The sequence below is a fragment of the Neophocaena asiaeorientalis genome, unplaced genomic scaffold, assembly GCF_003031525.2.
Source record: "Neophocaena asiaeorientalis asiaeorientalis breed wild unplaced genomic scaffold, Neophocaena_asiaeorientalis_V1.1 scaffold249, whole genome shotgun sequence".
Classification (NCBI taxonomy): Eukaryota; Metazoa; Chordata; class Mammalia; order Artiodactyla; family Phocoenidae; genus Neophocaena; species Neophocaena asiaeorientalis.
The window spans coordinates 7,886,608-7,910,902 of record NW_020172625.1 but is presented as its reverse complement, the minus strand read 5'-3'; the positions used below and the strand labels follow the sequence as shown (position 1 = coordinate 7,910,902).

The 24,295-nt window shown below is 39.2% G+C and overlaps 1 protein-coding gene and 1 long non-coding RNA gene across 4 annotated transcripts in view; one reads left to right on the top strand and one right to left on the bottom strand.

Moving 5' to 3' along the window:
- Positions 1–24,295, bottom strand: part of LOC112395610 (uncharacterized) — a 130,866-nt gene that overhangs the window by 6,004 nt on the left and 100,567 nt on the right. The gene's annotated exons all lie outside the window — the stretch shown is intronic.
- Positions 1–24,295, top strand: part of GDA (guanine deaminase) — a 130,111-nt gene that overhangs the window by 81,022 nt on the left and 24,794 nt on the right. For both annotated transcript variants that reach the window (XM_024738919.1, XM_024738920.1), the window contains exon 10: positions 1,890–1,957. In XM_024738919.1, coding sequence (XP_024594687.1) covers positions 1,890–1,957 — 68 coding nt within the window. The remainder of the gene's footprint in view (positions 1–1,889; positions 1,958–24,295) is intronic.

Sequence of the window (24,295 nt, the reverse complement as noted above, 5' to 3'; positions counted from 1 at the left end):
GGTGGGGGAGCTGGAGTAATTATACCTAAACTTACCAGTTATTGGTGGAGGGCTGCTGGGTGGGTTCGAAGGGGCATGAAGTCCCTGCAACCTCGGACCTTCCCCAATCAAGGGCAGAGCGGGCTCTAGTGGAGTGAAAGAGCCTCCAAGCAAAGAGTAGGAGGTGCCAGCAGTCAAAAGTCTAGGAACTTTGCAAATGAAAAAGTTCTACATCATTGGCAGTATGGGAAAGGCACGAGAGCCACATTAATGTGTTTCTGGAGTGTTTTGAGAGGTTCCAGAGGCTTTTAGTTTTCAGACATAAAGTGGCCGTACATAACAGGGAATCTTGCCTAGGTACAGCTTAGTGACCATAATTATGGTCTAGTGACCATTTAGGGGAAGGGTTTAACATCCTGTGGGTTTAGTTACACAACATCTAAATTAAAACATGACCCAGTTTTGCGAACTGAGGTTTGAAGTTAAATTTCTTTATGGCTAATATTTTGGTTTGAATGGTCACTGTTATTCTTTCTCCAACCACTTTGAGAGATTTATTGCATGTACACTGGCAGTTTGAAAATGATAATTATGTGGATTTTCAAGCAGACTACTTTGACCTTTGCATCTTCTCAGACTTTTAAGGATTGCTTTAGTTTTTCTTTGTCTCTTTAGAAAGGCGGCACATCTACTGAGTCAGGGTCACGAGCTCCGGAATTCAGTCCAGGAACCATCTCTCCTAGTTGCTGCTGTCCTCAGAAGTAGCATTTGAACCACCAGGCCCTGACTTACAACCTGCACCCCCTCTTCCAGCTATACCCCTCTTTCTTTGATCTTGCAAGTCGCTACTCATTCAAGGCAACAAATGATCCCAGGAAGAGAGGAAAGGCAATGCTTTATAATTTCTACTTCCTAGCATAGAAGGATGGGTTGGTTAAAAAAACAATTAAAGACCTATAGTTGATAACACCATATTGTATAACTGAAATTTGCTAAGAGAGTAGAACTTGTATGTTCTCACAAATAAAAAAGGTAAATAGGGCTTCCCTGGTGGCGCAGTGGTTGAGAGTCTGCTTGCCGGTGCAGGGGACACAGGTTCGTGCCCCGGTATGGGAAGATCCCACATGCCGCAGAGCAGCTGGGCCCGTAAGCCATGGCCGCTGAGCCTGTGCTCCGTAGCAGGAGAGGCCACAGCAGTGAGAGGCCCGCGTACCGCAAAAAAAAAAAGAGGTAAATATGTGAGGTGATAGATGTGTTGGTCGACTCAGTGGGGGGAAATCCTCTCGCAATGTATACATATATCAAATCATGTTGTACACTTTAAATATCTTAGAATTTTGTCATTTGTATCTTAAGCTGAAAAAATATTAAAAATTGCAAAAATTTTTGAACTAGTTGCAAGATTTAATTTCTTCATTTATTTTTCCTTACAAATGATCCCCTGCTCTCCCTTCTAATTCTTGCTGCTTTGTGCCCTCCTGATATTAACCTCTGCTCAATGGTTCGAACTCCTTCATGGTCCTTTTTTACTCCGGGACTCGGATAGTCTGATTTTTTTGTTTGTGTGGTACGCGGGCCTCTCACTTTTGTGGCCTCTTCCGTTGCGGAGCATAGGGTCTGGACGCGCAGGCTCAGCAGCCATGGCTCACGGGCCCAGCTGCTCCACGGCACATGGGATCTTCCTGGACCGGGGCACGAACCCGTGTCCCCTGCATTGGCAGGCGGACTCTCAACCACTGCGCCACCAGGGAAGCCGCTGGATGGTCTGATTTGACTAATGTGTTTATGTCAGCATTAGAGCTGAGATGGGAATCATAATTTTCAGTGATATCACCATCAGTTTTGTTAGTGCCCTTCTCTTGTTGGACCCACGTGGGTCTCCTTGTTCTGACTGTCTCCTCTCTCTACAGGCTCAGCAGCGGCCTTCTCAATGTGCCAGAGGTCCTGAGACATGGAGTGAAGATAGGGCTGGGTACAGGTTAGTAGTTTCCCATTAAGAACCATGGCAAAGTGGTTAAGTGCATAACTTTCAAATGTGACTAATTTTCAAGTAAGAGTTCTGTGTTTTAAAAGACTTAGTTTTATTTTCTGGTAGTCATATGTAGAGCTAATAAAATAATGAGGTTGGAAGCAGTAAGGAAGTGTATGCGAAGGGAAAAGTTTTGATGACATTAACCTCTTGAAAGCCATTAACCATGTTTACTATTCAGACACGGGGCTATAAAGGATAAGTCCTTCTCAAGTGTTTTAGAGATTCTTTTTGAAAAGTCCTTGTTTTTTGTTTGTTTGTTTTGTCCTTCCTGCTAAATTTCAATGGTTTGGATTTGTATGTTTTTGGTTTTCAATAGCTGTGTCATCACGAATACTGTCTCAAAAGAAAATTATTCAACTTTGCCAGTAGTGAGCACAAATTCAGTCTATGCCATAACGGAGAACTCTAAGATATGTTAAAAAGCATGTTTGTTTTTAAGCAGTTTTTAACAAAGTGAGATTCTGATTCCCACAGGCAGTCTGATGTTTGCTAGGCTGAAGGACAGTCTAGGTGGCTGATGAATTAGTGATGTCTCCTTTTTTTTCACAGTACATTTGAATTGTTTTTCTTGAGTGTGTACTGTGCTGCTCACTTTAGAAGTGTCAGTCAGGCCCAAATGTTTAGGCATCTGCTGTGAACCTTTTTTTTAATCACTGTGTGTGAATGAACTAAAAAAAAAAATTTTTTTAAATGGCTGTGGGGCACAAGGTCTTATTTTTCATTCTTGATGCGTTTGTCTTCCTGATATGTAAGAGCACCAGAATGTTTGCATATTGACAATAATGGTTTTTATCATTTTCTGCAATGACTCAAGTCTCAGTTAATTTTTATACCAAGCAATATTGGTAAGACATACAATAATATAAAATGATTTATCTATAATTTTAAAGAGGTGTGCTAGATTAGAAGTTTTTCTCAATTTTACATGAATCAGAGCAATTAAAATTCTTAAAATTTTGAATTTAAGCCTTGAATCATTGAGATTGTGTAGTACCTGGATATAGTCTCAGGTATTAAGGCAGGAAACCAGTTATTTTTAACTTCACAGAAAAGCTTTAAATGAATAAGGAAAAAGTGGCCAAGAGTTTTTGTCAATCAATTGAAAATTTGGTAGAAATGCAAAAATCATATGTACTGCTTTCAAATTTTCTAGGATTTTGGTCTCCATGATTTAAGTTCATCACATGATTTCCAGTTCTTGATTTTGGGTTGTATAGTGATTGTCTAAAATGATTAGGTAAAGCTATGTCACTTATTAGCTGTAAGACCCTGAGCAAATTACCTTAACTTTCTAAGGCTTTGTTTCCTAATTTCTATAACAAGAACAACAATAATTATAATAATGTCTATGTTACAACCTTGTTTTGAGGCTTAAATGAAAAAAAAATGTGTGTGAGGTGGTTAGCACATATCTGGCATGTTGCAGTGGTTAATGAAGATTGGCTTAAAAGGGAAAAAGTAATGTTGGTTTCCAATTAAAGGTTTGATTAAATATGATATATTATCATATTAACCTGGACAGTTTTGTTGCATTTTACATAGTCTCTGTTATAACAGCCATCCTATGCACCAATATTACCTAAACATGACCTTTATGTATAAACCTGTCCTTCTGCTTTGGACTTCAGTAGATTATTTAACTTTAACACTGTGGACAGAAAGCAGGTCCAAGAATGGATCATTCACCATGTCTATAAGAAACAGCGGCAGATCTGGACTTTCTCAAATATTAAATAGGAGAAACCCTCATGAAGCTTCACAAAAATATTGCAAAACAAGAGAAAGCAGTATCAAAAAGAAGAAGATGATGAACATAGCTCTGAAAAGCATCTACTTCAGGATCCAGAATAAGAGTTCAGAAAATTGCTAGCATCCTTAGAGTACAAGAAGACATGGCAGTATGAAAAGACCATGAGTTTTGATGGAAAAGGACAATTTGAAAATGAAAGAAGAAAACTGAAAAAGAAAAGGAAAAAAGAATAAGAAGCATGTAGATAGACCCTCATACACTACTGCAGGGAGATTAAATGGTACAACCAACGTAGAGAACTGTTTGGCAGTTTCTTATAAAGTTAAATATACATCAGTAATTCCATTTTGAGTATTTACCCTAGAGAAATGGACACACATATTTGCACAAATAGTTGTACAAGAATATTTATAATATCTTTATTCATAATAGCCCCAAACTGGAAATAGTCCAAACACCTTCCAAGAGGAGGACAGATAGGCAAATGTGGCACGTTTATACAATTAAATATTATTCAGCATTCTAAAAACAGAACAAAACGTTGATATATGCAGAATATGGATAAATCTCAAAAATATTTTGTTAAAATGCTGGAGAGGGTGTGAAGAAAAGGGAATGCTCCTACACTGTTGGTGGGAATGTAAATTAGTGCACCACTATGGAAAACTGGAGCTTCGTCAACTGAAAACAGAGTTGCCATATAATCCAGCAATCCTACTCCTAGGCATATAGTTGGACTATAATTCAAAAAGATACATGCACCCCTATGTTCACAGCAGCATTATTTACAATAGCCGTGCACCCCTATGTTCACAGCAGCATTATTTACAATAGCCAAGACATGGAAGCAACCTAAATGTCCATCAACAGAGGAATGGAAAGAGAAGATGTGGTATAGAAGATCTAGATGCCTAGAGGAAACAAGATGGCAGAATGGAAAGACTAGAGCTCACCTCCTCTCACAAAAACACCACAATCACAACTGATTGCTGAACAACCATCGACAAAAAAGACTTGAACCTACCAAAAAAGGTATTCTAAAGACAAAGAAGGAGCCACAACGAGATGGCAGGACGGGTGCTTTTACCATATAATAAAATCTCATACTTGCCAGGTAGGTGACCCGCAAACTGGAAAATGATTATATCACAGAAGTTCTCCCACAGGAGTGAGAGTTCTGAGCCCCATGTCATGCTCCCCAGCCTGGGGTTCTGGCATCAGGAGGAGGAGCCCCCAGAACATTTGGCTTTGAAGGCCAGTGGGGCTTGAATGCAGGAGCTCCACAGGACAGCGGGAGACAGACACTCCACTCTTGAGGAAGCACACAAGGTTTCACAGGAACTGGAGCCCAGAGCAAAGTAGTGACTCCATAAGATGGTGGGCCAGACCTATCTTCAAGTCTTAGAGGGTCTTCTGGGGAGGTAGGGGTTGGCTGTGGCTCACTCTAGGGGCAAGGACATTGGTGGCGGATGCCCCAGGGAATACTCATAGGCATTAACTCTCCTGAAGATAGCTATTTTGGCACTGAGAACTGGCCTCACCCAACAGGCTGCAGGCTTCAGTGCTGGGATGCCTCAGGCCAAACAACAAACAGGGTGGGAACACAGCCCCACCCATCAGCAGACAGGCTGCCTAAAGTCATCCTGAGCCAAAAGCTGCCCATAAACACACTCCTTGACATAGCCCTGCCCACCAGTGGGACAAGACCCAGCTCTACCCACCAGTGAGCAGGCACCAGTTCCTCCCACCAGGAAGCCAGCACAAGCCCCCCAGACCAATCTCACCCACCATGGGGCACATACCAGAACCAAGAAGAATTACAATCCTGCAGCCTGAGGAATGGAGATGGCAAACACAGAAAGTTAGACAAAATGAGACAGCAGAAAAATATGAAGGAACAAGATAAAAACCCAAAAGAACAACTAAGTGAAGTTGAGATAGGCAATCTACACGAAAAAGAATTCATAGTAATGATAGTAAATACGATTCAAGATCTTGGAAAAAGAATAGAGGCACAGACTGAGAGGATACAAGAAATGTTTAATAAAGAGCTAGAGTCTTTAGAACAAACAGAGATGAACAATAAAATCACTGAAATGAAAAACATACTAGAAGGAATCAATAGCAGAATAAATTAGAAAAATGAATAAGTGAGCTGGAAGACGGATTGGTGGAAACCACTGCTGCAGAACAAAGAAAGAAGAATGAAAAGAAATGAGGACAGTGTAAGAGACCTCTGGGACAACATTAAACACAACAACATTTGCATTATAGGGGTCCCAGAAGGAGAAGAGAGAGAGAAAGGGCCTGAGGAAATATGTGAAGAGATAGTAGTTGAAAATGTCCCTAACATGGGAAGGAAACACTCAAGTACAGGAAGCTCAGAGTCCCATAGAGGATAAACCCAAGGAGGAACACACCAAGACACATATTAGTCAAACTGACAAAAATTAAAGACAAGGAGAAAACATTAAAAGCAACAAGGGAAAAGCAATAAGTAACCTTATGGGAGTTCCCTTGTATGTTGTCAGCTGATTTTTCAGCAGAAACTATTCAGGCCAGAAGGGAGTGACATGATATATTTAAAGTGATGAAAGGGAAAAACCTATAACCAAGAATACTCTACCTAGCATGGCTCTCATTCAAATTTGACAGAGAAATCAAAAGCTTTACAGACAAGCAAAAGCTAACAGAATTCAGGACCACCAAACCAGCTTTACAGCAAATGCTAAAGGAACTTTTCTAGGCAGAAAAGGCCACAACTAGAAACAAAATTATGAAATGGGAAAGCTCACTGGTAAAGGCAAACATACAGTAAACATAGGAAATCATCCACACACAAATATATCAAAACCAGCAAACATGAGGAGCGTACAAATGCAGGATATTGGAAACGGATTTGAAATTAAGAGACCAGCAGCTTAAAACAAACTTGCATATGTATATAGATTAATCTTTCAAAACCTCATGGTAACTGCAAACCAAAAATCTACAATAGATACACACACACAAAAGAAAAGGGAATTCAAACACAACATTAAAGTTAGACATCACAAAACAAAAGAGGAAGGTAAGAAAAAAGACCTGCAAAAACAAACCCAAAACAATTAACAAAATGGCAATAAGAACATACATATCGATAATTACCTTAAATGTAAACGGATTAAATGCTCCAACCAAAAGACGTAGACTGGCAGAATAGATACAAAAATAAGACCCATATATATGCTATCTACAAGCAACCCACTTCAGATTTAGGGACACATACAGACTGAAAATGAGGGGATGGAAAAAGGTATCCCATACAAATGGAAATCAAAAGAAAGCTGGAATAGCAATACTCATATCAGACAAAATAGACTTTAAAATAAACACTGTTACAAGAGACAAAGAAGGACACTAAATAATGATAAAGGGATCAATCCAAGAAGATGTAACAATTGTAAATATATATGCACCCAACATAGGAGCACCTCAATAATATTAAGGTAAATGCTAACAGCCATAAAAGGAGAAATTGACAGTAACAGGGTAATAATGGGGGCCTTTAACACCCAACTTTCATCAATGGACAGATCATCCAGAAATAAAATCAATAAGGAAATAAAGGCCTTAAGTGACAGATGAGAGCAGATGGACTTAATTGATATTTATAAAGCATTCCATCCAAGGGCAGCAGAAAAAACACATTCTTCTGAAGTGCACATTGCAACACTCTCCAGGATAGAACACATGCTGGGCCACAGTGCAAACCTCAGTAAACTTAAGAAAACTGAAATCATATCAAGCATTTTCTCCAACCACAACACTATGAGATTAGAAATCAACTACAAGAAAAAAAATGGAAAAAACACAAACACGTGGAGGCTAAACTATATGTTACTAAACAACCAGTGGATCACTGAAGAAATCAAAGAGGAAATTAAAAAATACCTAGAGACAAATGAAAATGAAAACACAACAATCCAAAACCTATGGGACACAGCAAAAGCAGTTCTAAGAGCAAAGTTTATAGCTATAAAATCTTATCTCAGGAAACAAGAAAAATCTCAATCTAAACTTATACCTAAAGAACCGAGAGAAAGAAGAACAAACAAAGTCCAAAGTTAGTAGAAGGAAAGAAGTCATAAAGATCAGGGCAGAAATAAATGAAAGAGAAATGAAAAAAAGAAAAGATCAATGAATCTAAAAGCTGGTTCTTTGGGGAAAATAAAAGTGATAAACCTTTAGCCAAACTCATCAAGAAAAAAGGGGAGAGGGCTCAAATCAATAAAATTAGAAATGAAAAAGGTGAAGTTACAATTGACACTACAGAAATACAAAGGATCATAAGAGACTACTACAAGCAACTATATGCCAATGAAATGGAAAACCAGAAGAAATGAACTAATTCTTAGAAAGGTACAATCTTCCAAGACTGAACCAGAAAGAAATAGAAAACATGAAGAGACCAATCACAAGTACTGAAATTGAAACTGTGATGAAAAAGCTTCCAACAAAAGTCCAGGACTAGATGGCTTCCAGGCGAATTCTATCAAACATTTAGAGAAGAGTTAATAACTATCCTTTTGCAGAGGAAGGAACACTCCCAAATTCATTCTAGGAAGCCACCATCACCCTGATACAAAAACCAGCCAACGATACCACGAGAAAAGTGAATTACAGGCCAATATCACTGATGAACATAGACTCAAAAATTCTCAACCAAATACTAGCAAACCAAATCCAACAATACATTAAAAGGATGACACACCATGATCAACTAGGATTTATCCCAGGGGTGCAAGGATTTTTCAGTATCCGCAAACCAGTCACTGTGATACACTACATTAACAATGAAGAATAAAAACCATATGATCATCTCAATAGATGCGGAAAAAGCTTTTGACCAAATTCAAATCCCTGCATCGGCAGGCGGACTGTCAACCACTGCGCCACCAGGGAAGCCCTGAGCAATCACCACTTTTATTCAACATAGTTTTAGAAGTCCTAGCCACGACAATCAGAGAAGAAGAAGAAGAAAAGGAATCCAAATTGGAAAAGAAATAAAACAGTCATTGTTTGCATATGACATGATACTATACATAGAAAATCCTAAAGATGCTACAGAAAAGTATTAGAGCTCATCAATGAATTCAGTAAGGCTGCAGGATACAAAACTAATACACAGAAATCTGTTGCATTTCTATACACTAAAAACGAAAGATCAGAAAGAGAAATTATGGAAACAATCCCATTTACCATCGCATAAAAAAGAATAAAATACCTAGGAATAAACGTACCTAAGGAGGTTAAATACCTGTATTCTGAAAGTTATAAGATGCTGATGAAAGAAATAAAAGATAACACAAACAGATAGAAAGATATTCCATGTTCTTGTGTTGGAAGAATCAATTATGTCAAAATGACTGTACTACCCAAGGCAATCTACAGATTCAATGCAATCCCTATTAAATTACCAATGACATTTTTCAGAGAAATAGAACAAAAAATTTTTAAATTTGTGTGGAAACACAAAAGACAACAGAGCCAAAGCAAACCTGAGAAAGAAAAACGGAGCTGGAGGAATCAGGCTCCCTGACTTCAGACTATACTACAAAGCTACAGTAATCAAAACAGTATGGTACTGAAACAAAAACAGAAATATAGATCAATGGAACAGGATAGAAAGCCCAGAAATAAACCCATGCACCTATGGTCAATTAGTCTACTACAAAGGAGGCAAGAATATAGAATGGAGAAAAGACAGTCTCCTCAATACATGTTGCTGGGAAAACTGGACAGCTACACATAAAAGAATCAAATTAGAACATTCTCTAACTCCATTCACAAAAATAAACTTAAAATGGATTAAAGACCTCAATGTAAGACCAGATACTATAAAATTCTTAGAGGAAAAATACAGACAGAACACTCTTTGACATAAATTGCAGTAAGATCTTTTTGGATCCACCTCCTAGAGTAAAGAAAATAAAACAAAAATAAACAAATGGGACCTAATGAAACTTAAAAGTTTTTGCACGGCAAACCATAAACAAAATGAAAAGACAACCCATAGAATGGGAGAAAAATATTTGCAAAGCAATATCCAAAATAAACAGCTCATGCAGCTCAATATCAAAAAAAACCACAACCCAATCAAAAAATGAGCAGAAGATCTAAATAGACATTTCTCCAAAGAAGACATACAGAGGGAATTCCCTGGCAGTCCAGTGGTTAGGACTGAGCGCTTTCACTGTCATGACCCAGGTTCAATCCCTGGTCAGGGAACCTGCAAGCTGCGTGGTACAGCTACAAAAAAAAAAAAAAAAAAAAAAAAAGACATACAGAAGACCAAAAAGCACATGAAAAGATGCTCAACATCACTAGTTATTAGGGAAATTCAAATCAAAACTACAATGAGGTATCACTTTACATCAGTCAGAATGGCCATCATCAAAAAGTCTACAAACAATAAATGCTGGAGAGGGTGTGGAGAAAAGGGAGCCCTCTTATACTGTTGGTCGGAATATAAACTAGTACGACCATTGTGGAGAAGAGTATGGAGGATCCTTAAAAAACTAAAAATAGAACTACCATATGATCCAGGGATCCTACTCCTGGGCATGTATCCACAGAATAACATACTTTGAAAAGATATGTGCACCCCAATGTTCATTGTAGCACTATATACAATAGCAAAGACTTGGAAGCAACCTAAATGTCCACTGACAGAGGAATGGATAAAGAAGATATGGCATATATATATATACACATACACACACACACACATATACAAGGGAATATTATTCAGCATTAAAACGAGTGAAATACTGCCATTGGCAGCAACATGGATGGACCTAGAGATTATCACACTAAGTGAAGTAAGTCAGACAGAGAAAAACAAATATATCACTTAAATGTGGAATCTGAAAAATGATACAAAAGAACTTATTTACAAAACAGAAATAGACCCACAGACATAGAAACCAACCTTATGGTTACCAAAGGGGATAGGGGGAGGAAGAAATTAGGAATTTGGGATTAACAGATACACATTACTATATATAAAATAAACAAACAAGGATCTACTGTATAGCACAGGGAACTATATTCAACATCTTGTAATAATATATTCAGTATCTTCTAATACCCTCCAATGGAAAAGAATCTGAAAAAGAATTTTATATATATATATATAACTATTTAATAGAGTTTTATATATAACTGAATCACTTTGCTTTATACCTGAAATATGTAAATCAAATATACTTCAATAAAAAAAAAATCCTTAAGCATTCCCTCCCATTACCAACAGTGTCAAGTCTAAATTCCTTAGGGAAGTACAGATATCAGGCACCACCTGGTCCCTCCTGTCCTTCCCACTCATCTCTTCCTGTATCTATGGAACAGAAACAGACTCACAGACATAGAGAACAGACTTATGGTTGCCAAGGGGGAGGAAATTTGGGGGAGGGATGGATTGAGAGTTTGGGGTTAGCAGATGCAAACTATTATATATAGGATGAATAAACAACAAGGTCCTACTGTATAGCACAGGAGACTATGTTCAATATCCTGTGATAAACCATAATGTAAAAGAATATGAAAAAGAATATATATATAATATAGTTTTTATATATATATACATATATATAAAACTAGATTACTTTGCTCTACAGCAGAAACTAACACAACAATGTAAATCAACTATACTTCAATAAAATAAATTTTAAAAAGGGGTCCAATCAAGACGGCAGAGCAGAAGGACGTGGAGCTCACCTCCTCCCACAAATACAGCAAACAATGCTCACAGAATACCTACTGAACGCTGGCAGAAGACTCAGATAACAGAAAACTATCTGAGAAATTTCTCCACCTTAACTGGGTAGGATGAAAGAAGAAGGAAAAAAAGGAAGCAGGCTGGGACCTGTGCCCTTGGGAGGGAGCTGAAAAAAAGGAAAGGTTCCTGCACCCCAGGAAGCCCTCTCTCTGGTGGGGGACAAAAAGCAAGCTTCAGAGGCTTGGAGGAAAGCACAGCATTCGGTTTGTGGCTGGCAGAACAGAAAGAGAGCTTCCCAGAAGGTCTGTCACTGCCCTGCACTCCCCAGCCTGAGACATGTGTCTTCTGTTTCAGGTGGGGGCTGGGTGCTGAAACTTGAGCTTTAGAGGACAGACCTAGGGAGAGACCTGGGGTTGGCTGTGGGGACACAGCCTGAGGGGCTGGAGTGTGGTACGGCTGCAACTTGGGATGTACATAGAAGCCTAGGCCCACCACAGAAGTGGAGCACCATTAAGGGGCACGTGAAGGGAGTGGCAGGGCCCACCATAGCAGCCATTTTCTCTGTGCTCGTTCAGGCGGCACAGCACGGCCTCTGAGAGCTCTGGGAGCACGCAAGCCAGTGGGTTGCCCACACACAGTGGTGGGGCTGAAATCAGAGCTGAGCCCCAGGGGTTGCACAACTTAGGAAGCAGGACTGAAATCTCTCCCTGTGGCTGCACAATACACGGATTTATGCCACTGCCACTGGCTTTGTAAACTCAGTGCCTGTGGGTCATCAGAGTGGATGGCGGGTTCTCCCGTGGCTGGGACAGGTCTGGCCTTAGCAGCTGTGGGCTTTGGGGGTGTGTTCATGTGGAGGCTGGGCCAGGCCAGGGTCTGGGCTGTCTCCATAGCTTCCATGGTGAGCCCAGATGTAAGACTGCTGCAGTCCTGGTATCTGACTTCAGTGGATCTGCGTCTACAGATCTCTGCTGGTGGCTTTGTGATAACAATACCTGAGGGACACCAGGGCCAATTGTTGGCATTCCCACGGTGGAGGCAGAGCCAAGGGCAGTGCTAACCTCAGTGTACTTTGTGAGCCTGTACAACGGGTGACAGGTGACACATCAAAGTGCACTCCCAGGTGGACAGCTTTGGTGAAGGAATACTCCGTGGTTCCTCTCCCAGTGGGAGTGCTCCAACCCTGCTTACCTCACACCACAGCTCAGAAATGGATAAGAGGCTTCTACTCCAACAACTAGGGAGCAGACCCTGCCCCCACAGGCTGTGACAACCACAGAGCAAAGAGGAGGCCCCACTCAACATCCAGTACTGGCTCTGATCACCACAACACCAGTCACAACCCCTCATCAAGAGGATAATGGCCAGTACACACTGAGGAAAGAGGCAGCAGGCATCCATATTAAAAATAGCACTTGTACCAAATATATTAAACCTACACAGGCTAATTAGGAATGCTCCCACATAAAAATAGCCCTCCAAGACCACAGTAGATAATTGTTTCTCCTAAACTTATAGAGTAAGATAAATGTAAGAAAAATGAAGAAGCAGAGGAACCACTCCCAGTTAAAAGATCAAGAGAATTCCCCTGAAAGAACAATTAACCACACCTCTCCAGCCTAACAGACACTGAATTCAAAAAGGAGAAAATCAAAATCCAGAAGGAATTTTAAAAGGCTATCAATAGAAAGGCAGATTATTGTAAAAGGGAAGTAGAAACTATAAAGAGGAGCCAAGAAAACTCATTTGTTGAGATGAAAGCTGAACCAAAGGCAGTGAATACCAGATTGAATAATGCAGAAGAAGGAATAAGTGATCTGGAAGACAGAATAATGGAAATCACTCAAACAGAACAGCAGACAGAAAGCCAAATGAAACAAAAATGAAAGCAATATAAGAGACCCATGGAATAATATGAAGCGTGTAAATCTATGCATAGTAGGGATTCCAGAAGAAGAAGAAAGAGAAAAGGGGATTGAAAGTGTATTTGAATAAATTATGGCTGGAAACTTCCTAAACCTAAAGAAGGAAACAGATATGCATGTACAAGAAGCACAGGGCGTCCCCAACAAGATGAACTCAAACAGACTACACCAAGACATATTATAATTAAAATGGCAAAAGTTAAAGAGGGGGATTCTAAAGGCAGCAAGAGAAAAACAGAGTTAATCATAAAGAAACCCCCATAAGGCTATCAGCTGATTTCTCAACAGAAATGTTGTAGGCCAGAAGGTAGTGGCAAGATATATTCAAAGTCCTAAAAGGGAAAAATCTGCAAACTGGGTTACTCTACCCAGCGAGATTATCATTTAGAATAGAAAGAGAGACAAAGAATTTCTCAAGACAAGCAAAAGCTAAAAAAAACCCCACAGCAATACTAAACCTATCCTAAAAGAAATATTGAAAGGTCTTCTCTAAATAGAAAAGAAGCAAGAATCTATAGGAAAGAGAAAATCACAACTGGAAATAAGTCACTTAAATAAGCCAGTATACAGATTTAAAAAAAATCAAAAAATGTTTGTGAAAGTGATGATAACCACAATGAACAGTAAAAAGATAAACATGGGGCTTCCCTGGTGGTGCAGTGGTTGAGAATCTGCCTGCCAATGCAGGGGACACGGGTTCGAGCCCTGGTCTGGGAAGATCCCACATACCACAGAGCAATTGGGCCCGTGAGCCACAACTACTGAGCCTGCGCGTCTGGAGCCTGTGCTCCACAACAAGAGAGGCCATGATAGTGAGAGGCCCACGCACCACAAGGAAGAGTGGCCCCCACTCGCTGCAACTAGAGAAAGCCCTCACGCAGAAATGAAGACCCAACACAGCTAAAAATAAACATGAAGATGTAAAAGAGGACATCAAAATCATAAAATGTGGAGTAGGAGAGTAAGAACATGTAGATTCTTTTTTTTTTTTTTTAGAATGTGTTTGATCCTATATGATTATCAGTCTAAAGCAAGTATGTATAGGAAGGGGTTAACATACTTGAACAACGTGGTAACAACAAATAAAAAACATACAATAGATTCACAAAAACCAGAACACAAGTGTAATATAAAAGGAAATCATCAAACCATAAAAGGAAAAACAAAAAAGGGACAAAGAAGATATACAAAATCAACTGGAAAACAAGACTTAAAATAGCAATGAATATCTATCAATAATTATGTTAAATGTCAATGGATTAAATGCTCCAATCAAAAGACACAGAGTGGCAGATTAGTTAAAAAAAACAAGTGCCTACAATATGTTGCTTACAAGAGACCCACTTTAGGGCAAAGAACACACATAGATAGAAAGTCAGGGGATGGAAAAAGATATTTCATCTTTTGGGGACTGCAATACTAATATCATACAAAATAGACTTTAAAACAAAGGCCGTAAAGAAAAAGAAGGACACTATATAATGAAGGATCAATACAAGAAGAGGATATTACACTTATCAACATATACGCACCCCAGATAGGAGCACCCAACTACATAAAACAAATAGTAACAGACATAAAGGGAAAAACTGATGGGAATCCAATAATAGTAAGAGACTTTAACACTCTACTCACATCAATGGACAGATCTTCTAGACAGAAAATCAATAAGGCACATTGAGATCCTGAATGATACAACAGAATAGACTTAATTGATATCTTCAGGACATTACATCCAAAAAAAACCACAACAATACATATTCTTTTCAAGTGCACGTGGAACATTCTCTAGGATTTACCACATACTAGGACACAAAACAAGCCTCAATAAATTTAAGTGTGTAGAAATTATTTCAAGCATCTTTTCTGACCACAATGACATGAAACTAGGAATCAACCAGAGGAAAGAAATGAGAATAAAATGATTACATGGAGACTAAACAACATGCTACTAAAAAACCAGTCGGTCAACAATGAATACAAAGAGGAAATTAAAAAATACCTTGAGGCACATGACAATGAAAACATAACCATATAAAATCTATGGGATGCTGCAAAAACAGTTTATTAGAGGGTAGTTCATATCAATACAGACCTTCCTCAGAAAACAAGAAAAATCTCAAACAACCTAACCTACCACCTAAAAGAACTAGAAAAAGAACAAAAGCTAAAGTCAACAGAAGGAAGGAAATAATAAAGATCAGAGAGGAAATAAATAAAATAGAGATTAAAAATTAGAAAAAAAAGATCAATAAAACCAAGAGCTGGTTCTTCAAAAGGGTAAATAAAATTGACAAACCTCTGGCCAGGCTCACCAGGAAGAAAAGGGAACCCATATAAACAAAATAAGAAATGAAAAAGGAGAAGTAAAATCCAATACCACAGAAATACAAAAAACCACAAGAGAATACTATGAATAATTATATGCCAACAAATTCAACAACCTGGAAGAATGGACTTGTCTCTAGAAACATAGAGCCCACCAAAACTGAATAAAGAAGAAATAGATAATTTGAACAGACCGATCACTAGAAGTGAAATAGAATCTGTAATTTTACAAAACTCCCTATAATACAAAAGTCCAGGACCAGATGGCTTCACAGGCGAAATCTACCAAACATACAAAGAACTTATACCAATCCTTCTCAAACTCTTCCAAAAGATTGAAGAGGAGGGAACACTCTCAAAGACATTCTGTGAAGCCACCTGAGAGCAAAACCAGACAAAGACACCACCAAAATAGAAAATTACAGGCCAATATCTTTGATGAATATAGACGCAAAAATTTTCAGCAAAATATTAGCAAACCAAATCTAACAACACATAAAAGAGATCATACACCACGACCAAGTTGTATTTATCCCAGGATCACAAGGATGGTTCAACATACACAAATCAATCAAAGTGATACACCACATCTACAAAAGTAAAGACAAAAATCACATGATGATCTCAAAAGATGCAGAAAAAGCATTTGATAAAATTCAACATCCATTCATGATAAAAACTCTTACCAAGGTGGGTAGAGAGGGAACATATCTCAACATAATAAAAGCTATTTATGACAAACCCACAGCCAATATAATACTCAATGGTGAAACACTGAAAGCTTTCCCACTAAAATCTGGAACAAGACAGGATGCCCACTCTCACCACTTCTATTCAACACAGTATTCGAAGTCCTAGCCACAGCAATCAGACAAGAAAAAGAAGTAAAAGGTATAAAAATTGTAAGGGAAGAGGTAAAATTGTCATTACATGCAGATGACAAGATATTATATAGAGAAAACCCTTAAGATTCCACACAAAAACTAATAGAACTGATAAATTCAGCAAGGTAGCAGGATACAAGATCAACTTAAAGAAATCAGTTGTGTTTCTTCATACTCAAAATAAGAGAAAGGGAATGTAAAAAAACAATCCCTTTTAAATTCCATCAAAAAAATAAAATACTTAGGAATAAACCTGACCAAGAAGGTGAAAGACTTACATGCTGAGAATGATAAAACATTAATAAAGGAAATTGAAGATGATTCAAATAAATGGAAAGATATCCCATGCTCTTGGATTGGAAGAATTAATATTGTTAAAATGGCCATACTACCCAAAGCAATCTACAGATTTAAAATTTAAAATTTGTGATCCCTATCAAATTACCCATGACATTTTTCACATAACTAAAACAAATAATCCTAAAATTTATATGGAACCATAAAAGACCCAGAACTGCCAAACAATCCTGAGGAAGAAGAACAAAAGAGGAGGCATAACCCTCCCAGACTCCAGACAATACTACAAAGTTACAGTAATCAAAACAGCATGGTATTGGCACAAAAACAGACATATGTATCAATGGAACAGAAAAGAAAGCACAGAAATAAACCCACACACCTGCAGTCAATTAATCTTTGGCAGAGGGGGCAAGAATATAAAATGGAAAAAATACAGTCTCTTCACCAAGTAGTATTGGGAAAGTTGGACAGCCACATGTAACCCAATGAAGTTAGAACACACCCTTACACCATACACAAAAATAAACTCAAAATGGCTTAAAGACTTAAATATAAGACATGACACCATAAAACTTCTAGAAGAGAACATAGGCAAAACATTCTCTGACATAAGTTGCACCAATGTTTTCTTAGGTCAGTCAATAGAAATAGAAAGCAAATATTAATAGAAATAAAAACAAGGCCAATAAAAATAAAAGGCAATAGGAATAAAAGAAAAATAAAAGTAAAAATAAACAAATGGGACCTAATCAAACTTACAAGCTTTTGTACAGCAATCAAAACCATCAACACAATGAAAAGACAACATATGGACTGGGAGAAAACATTTGCAAATGATGCTACCAACAAGGGCTTAATTTCCAAAATATATAAACAGCTCATACAACTCAACAACACACACACAAAAACAAACAACCCAATCAAAATATTGGCAGAAGACCTTAATAGACATTTCTCCAAAGAAGACATAAAGATGACCAACAGGCACATGAAAAGATACTCAACATCACTAATTATTAGAGAAATGCAAATCAAAACTACAATGAGGTAGCACCTCACACCAGTTAGAATGGGCATCATCAGAAAATATACAAACAACAAATGCTGGAGAGGGTGTGGAGAAAAGGCAACCTTCCTTCACTATTGGTAGGGATGTAAAGTGCAGCCACTATGGAGAACAGTATGGAGGTTTCTCAAAAAACTAAAAATAGAGTTGCCATATGATCCAGCAGTCCCACTCCTGGGCATATATCTAGGTAAAACTATAATTCGAAAAGATACATGCACCCCTATGTTCATAGCAGTGCTGTTTACAATAGCCAAGACATGGAAGCAACCTAAAAGTCCATCGACAGATGAATGGATAAAGAAGATGTGGTACATATATACAATGGAATACAATTCAGCCATAAAAAAGACTGAAATAATGTCATTTGGTATTATCTAGAGATTATCATACCAAGTGAAGTAAGTCAGAAGGAGAAAGACAAATACCATATGATATCACTTATGTGTGGAATCTAAAATATGATACAAATGAACCTATCTACAAAACAGAAACAGACTCACAGACATAGAGAACAGACTTGTGGTTGCTGAGGAGGGTGGGAGGGAGAGGGATGGACTGGGAGTTTGGGGTTAGTAGATGCAAACTATTACATTTAGAATGGATAAACAACAAGGTTGTAGTGTAAAGCACAGGGAACTCTACTCAATATCCTGTGATAAACCATAATAGGAAAGAATATGAAAAACAATATATATATATGTGTAAACTGAATTACTTTGCTGTATAGCAGAAATTAACACATTGTAAATCAACTATACTTCAATAAAATAATTTTTTAAATTAATTAATTTAAAATTAATTTTGTTAAGTGAAAAAAGCCAGGGACAAAAGAGCACACAACTGTATGGTTTGTTCCCTTCGTATGAAATCCAGGGATCAACAGAGCTAACCTACAATGACAGAAATCAGAAAGTGGTTGCCAAGGCTTGGGGGTGGGTGTAGGGAGGGGAATTGACTGGAAAGGGCCATAAGGGACCTTGCTGGAGTGATGGAAATGTTTAATATCTTGTTTTCTTGAAAGGTAGTTAAATGCCTATATACGATTGTTAACATGCATCACACTGAACATAAGTTCTGTGCATTTTATGATATCTTAATTATCCTTCAGTTAAAAAACAAGAAACAAGCCATATAGAAAGCTATGAGATGTAGAATTATTGTTGCAGAAAATTAAATCAGTGGTGTGGAAAACAAAGTTGACCAAAGATCAAAGGGGGTGTTTGAGCATGATCCACATGGAAGGCAGAGAGCACAGCACCAGCACATGAGATTTTCCTGACCAAGGTTCCAGAACTAATGGAACAGAAGCAATAATAAGAGCTCTGAAGGATAAATCTTTTCTGAGGTTAAGAAAGAACCAAGAGTCATATTGCAGGAACTTACCCTGTTCTAGGCTAAACCATAATTGAACTCATTATGGCAAAATATTTGAATTATAAAGAAAAAGAAAAAAGTTCTAAAACATTGAGGCAGGGGAAAAGTCAGTTATCAATAAAACAAAAACCAATTTGGTTGCAGTTGTTTTTGTTGGCCCACAAAATATCAAGAACAGGAGTTTGGAGACAAAGTAGTTGTTATTCAAGAATATTATACTGGACCACATTCTCCCTCATGTGTGAAGGCAACAAAATTCTCAGATGTACAAAGGTTTGGAAAATATTCTCCCCATGAACCCTTTGAAGAAATTAGTTGAAAATCTTTATCATTCAATGAGTGATGAGGCAAAATGAAGGGTCATGGTATAGAGGAGTAATGGTACAACAGGATGTCAGGGAAGGCTAAAATCATTTAAAACAGGAACAAGAAAAAACTGTAAAGGAGTTTAAAAAATGATAGTAAAACTCAATGTATTTCAAGAGAGAATACACACAATGTTAAAAGTAATATCCTTTTTAAAAAACTATCCGACTATGAGTCTTAAACTGCTCTAAAAACAAAGTCTTAATAAACAACAACAACAAAACGTTTAAATAAATCAAAATGGCAACATAAATCAAGAAGGTGTTTCCCTCTGTTTGGGCAGAGGTTCCTGGGACCTGAATATATGATGCTTTTTAAAAAAAAATTTTATTGGAGTATAGTTGATTTACAATGTTGTGCTTGTTTGAGGTGTACAGCAAAGTGAATCAGTTATACATATACATATATCCACTTTTTCAGATTCTTTTCCCATATAGGCTATTAGAGCATTGAGTAGAGTTCCCTTTGCTATACAGTAGGTCCTTATTAGTTATCTATTTTATATATAGTAGTGTGTATGTATGATGCTATTTTTGAAACTGCATGTCAGGTCCTTCTGTTTTGGTATTTCCCCTATCTCATTTAAACGTCTTCAATATTTTATCATGAAATTTTAAAATAATATACAGGCTGCAAGAAGAACTTTCCAAGTACTAAAAATTATTCTACTTTCTGATTTTCTTAACAGAAACTGAAAAGTTGTGGTTTATGTGTAAGGTTGAGAGGATGAAGATATATTTGGCAAGTGGGAGCAAAATTATAAGTGTATAAAATTCTTTATCTCAGGAAAAAAAGGACATAACAAATTACCAAAAAAACAGTAGCCTGAAAAAAAAATGGAACAACTTTATATCAACAAGACCTACAAATTCATCAAAACAACATATATGGAGCCAGGGTTCCACTTTCTGGGGACAAATTCCTATCCTTCTAACTTACTTCAATTAATCCCAAAGCAGCATTCTTTGATGAACTTGTAGATTCCAATCCAATGTTTACATGCTTTTTCACAATCCATTATTCCCTTCCTAATTTAAGTATCTTAGATGCCAGAGTACTCACTATAATCATTCCCTTGGAACTTCCTCGTTTCTCATGTCCCTCTTGTTTTCTTTGTATTCACTTTCGAAAAGCCCAACCCCCTTAGTTGTCTCAACTATTCCCCTTCTCAGTGTTTACAGCTGAGTAGCTGGATGTTGCTGGAAAAAAATTTTCTAGTGGTTTCATTTTAAATGTTGCTCTCAAATCCTAAGTGGCCCTTGGCCCTATCCAAATAGACAATTATGTTCCTCTAATATGTCCCCATATTCCAAGACAGACTTATGTCATTTCTTCCTAAACTCTTAATCCCAAATCATACCCTCCTCACTTCCAGCTAATGGCCTTATCTCATAAGTCTTTGAGAAAATAGAACAATCAGAAGCCCTACCTACATGTTCCCCACCACCAAATTTACATACATTCCTCCATCTGCTTCCATTTTCTCTTCTTTTCCTTGCTATAGCTGAAAAAAATTTCTCTTCAAATCTAAGGCAAAAACTAAAATACTCTGAGGTGTGTTCTGTACTTTCTCCTCTCCCATGATCTCAATAAATTAATTCCACTGGTCACTAACTCTCCTGCATCATTGTTATCTCCTCCCTACTGGATCATTCCTTCAGGATACAAACATTCTCTAGTATCTCCTGATCTTTTAAGCAAAGACATGAAGAAAACCTCTCTCTTAATTAGACATCCTCTACTGGCTCCTGCCCCACCTCTCTGTTCCCCTTCACAGCAAAACCTCTTTGATGGGTGGGTACCCACACTGCTACCACTTCCTAGGCACTCTTTCATTCCTCCACCCACTTCAGCCTGGCTTCTTACCACCCTCCATAGTAACGAACCTTGTCCTTTCTCCCCTGAGCTGTTACCACTGTGATCTCTTTTGCTGCCAACTCCAAAGGACACCAGTCTGTCCTTAACACACTGGACTTCTCCTTGTCCCAACAATCTTACCTTGGATTCAGTGAAACCACACTGTTTTAGGTTCTCTTCTTCCTCTCTTGCCTGCCCTTCTTCATCTTTGCTAAAGGTCCCTTCTCTTCCTGGCTATTCAAAAGCTTTCCTCAAGGCTCAGTCCTAGGCTCTCTCCTCTTTTCACTTTCTTCTTAGGAGTTATCATCTACAATCATGGCTTTACATGATTACATATATGCAGATGACTCAGATTTTTATATCCAGCCCAGACTCCTCTTTGAATTCCAAACCTGTATTTTCAATTGCTTACTTTCTCCTTTATCTTTGACCCCTCCTCATAGAATCCGCAAACTTCATTATACCCTCAAACACATTTAAGCCTGGTTCTCTTAAATGCCTCTCCTTCTCAGAGAATTCAATTTCTCAAAGTAAAACCTTGGGCATTGTTTTGGGGACCTTCTCCCTCACCTCTTCCCCATGTTTAAGCCAGTACAATATCCAGCCTCATGACTTCTTAATATCTCCTGAATCCATCCTCTTTTCCCATATCAGCTACCACCACCTGATGCAAGCTGCCTGAACTCCTGCATTAGGTTCCTAATCAGTCTCATATTCATCCTGGGGCCTTCTAATACAGTCTCCTCTCTTCAAAAGTATCGCAATGAGGGCTTCCCTGGTGGCGTAGTGGTTGAGAGTCCGCCTGCCGATGTGGGGGACACGGGTTCGTGCCCCGGTCTGGGAGGATCCCACATGCTGTGGAGCGGCTGGGCCCGTGAGCCATGGCCGCTGAGCCTGCACGTCCAGAGCCTGTGCTCTGCAACAGGAGAGGCCACAACATTGAGAGGCCCGCGTACAGCAAAAAAAAAAAAGTATCGCAATGAAAATATGACCATTTCACTCCCTCCTGATTACCACCTTCAGTGGGATTTTGAATATGCAAACCTCTTTACAAGGCCACAAAGTTCTGCATGCTGTGACACCTCTCCATCTCCCAGCCTCACCTCGCACTACTCTCTCCTCCCTACAGTGCTATCTTTTAATCCCCTCTATGAATCACACTCCCTTCTGTCAAAAGATCTTTGTGCCTTCTGTTCCTCAGCCTGGAATACCCTTTACGTCTCTCTAAACATGGCTGAGTTCTCGTTTTTGTCCAGGTTTAAATGTCATTGACTTAACAAGGTTTTCTCTGACTATCCTGTCTAAATGGGCTTTCTGGAGAACATTCAAGATGGTGGAGGAGTAAGACGTGGAGATCAGTTTCCTCCCCACAAATACATCAAAAATACACCTACATGTGGAACAACTCCTACAGAGCACCTACTGAATGCTGGCAGAAGACCTCAGACTTCCCAAAAGGCAAGAAAATCCCCATGTACCTGGGTAGGGCAAAAAAAAAAAGAAAAACCAGAGACAAAAGAATAGGGACAGGACCTGCACCTCTGGGAGGGAACTGTGAAGGAGGAAGAGCTTCCACACACTAGGAAGCCCCTTCACTGGAGGAGATGGGGGGGTTGGGCAGGGGGAAGCTTTGGAGCCACGGAGGAGAGCGCAGCAACAGGGGTGCAGAGGGCAAAGCGGAGAGATTCCCGCACAGAGGATCCATGCCGACTGGCACTCACCAGCATGAGGGCTTGTCTGCTCACCCGCCGGGGCTGGTGGGGCTTGGGCTTTGGAGGTCAGACCCCAGGGAGAGGACTGGGGTTGGCTGTGTGAACACAGCCTGAGAGTGCTAGTGCGACACAGCAAGCTGGGAGGGAGTTGGGGAAAATGTCTGGACCTGCCTAAGAGGCAAGAGACCATTGTTTTAGGGTGTGTAAGGAGAGGGGATTCCTTCCCTGTCTGCCCACAGAAGGCAGAGCACCCCCTAAATGAGCTCCAGAGATGGGTGCAAGCTGCGGCTATCAGCACGGACACCAGTGATGGGCATGAAATGCTAAGGCTGCTGCTGCAGACACCAGGAATCCTGTGTGCAAGCACAGGTCACTGTCCACACCTCCCCTCCTGGGAGTTGGTGCAACCTGCCACTGCCAGGTTCCTGTGATCCAGGGACAACTTCCCCAGGAGAATGCACAGTGCGCCTCAGGCTGGTGCAACGTCATGCTGGCTTCTGCCACCACAAGCTCGCCCCACATTCCATACCCCTCCCTCCCCCCGGCCTGAGTGAGCCAGAGCCCCCCAATGAGCCGCTCCTTTAACCCCCTCCTGTCTGGGTGAAGAACAGACGCCAGAGGGTGACGTACAGGCAGACGCGGGTCCAAATCCAAACCTGAACCTCAGGAGCTGTGCAAACAAACAAGAGAAAGGGAGATCTCTCCCAGAAGCCTCAGGAGCAGCAGATTAAATCTCCACAGTCAACTTGATGTACCCTACACCTGAGCAATGCCAGAATAGACAACAAATCATCCCAAAACTGAGGCGGTGGACTTTGGGAGCAACTGGAGACTTGGGGTTTGCTGTATGAGTCAGACTAATTTCTGATTTTTATGTTTATCTTAGTATAATTTTTAGTGCTTGTTATCATTGGTGGATTTGTTTATTGGTTTGGTTGCTCTTTTTTATAACGTTAA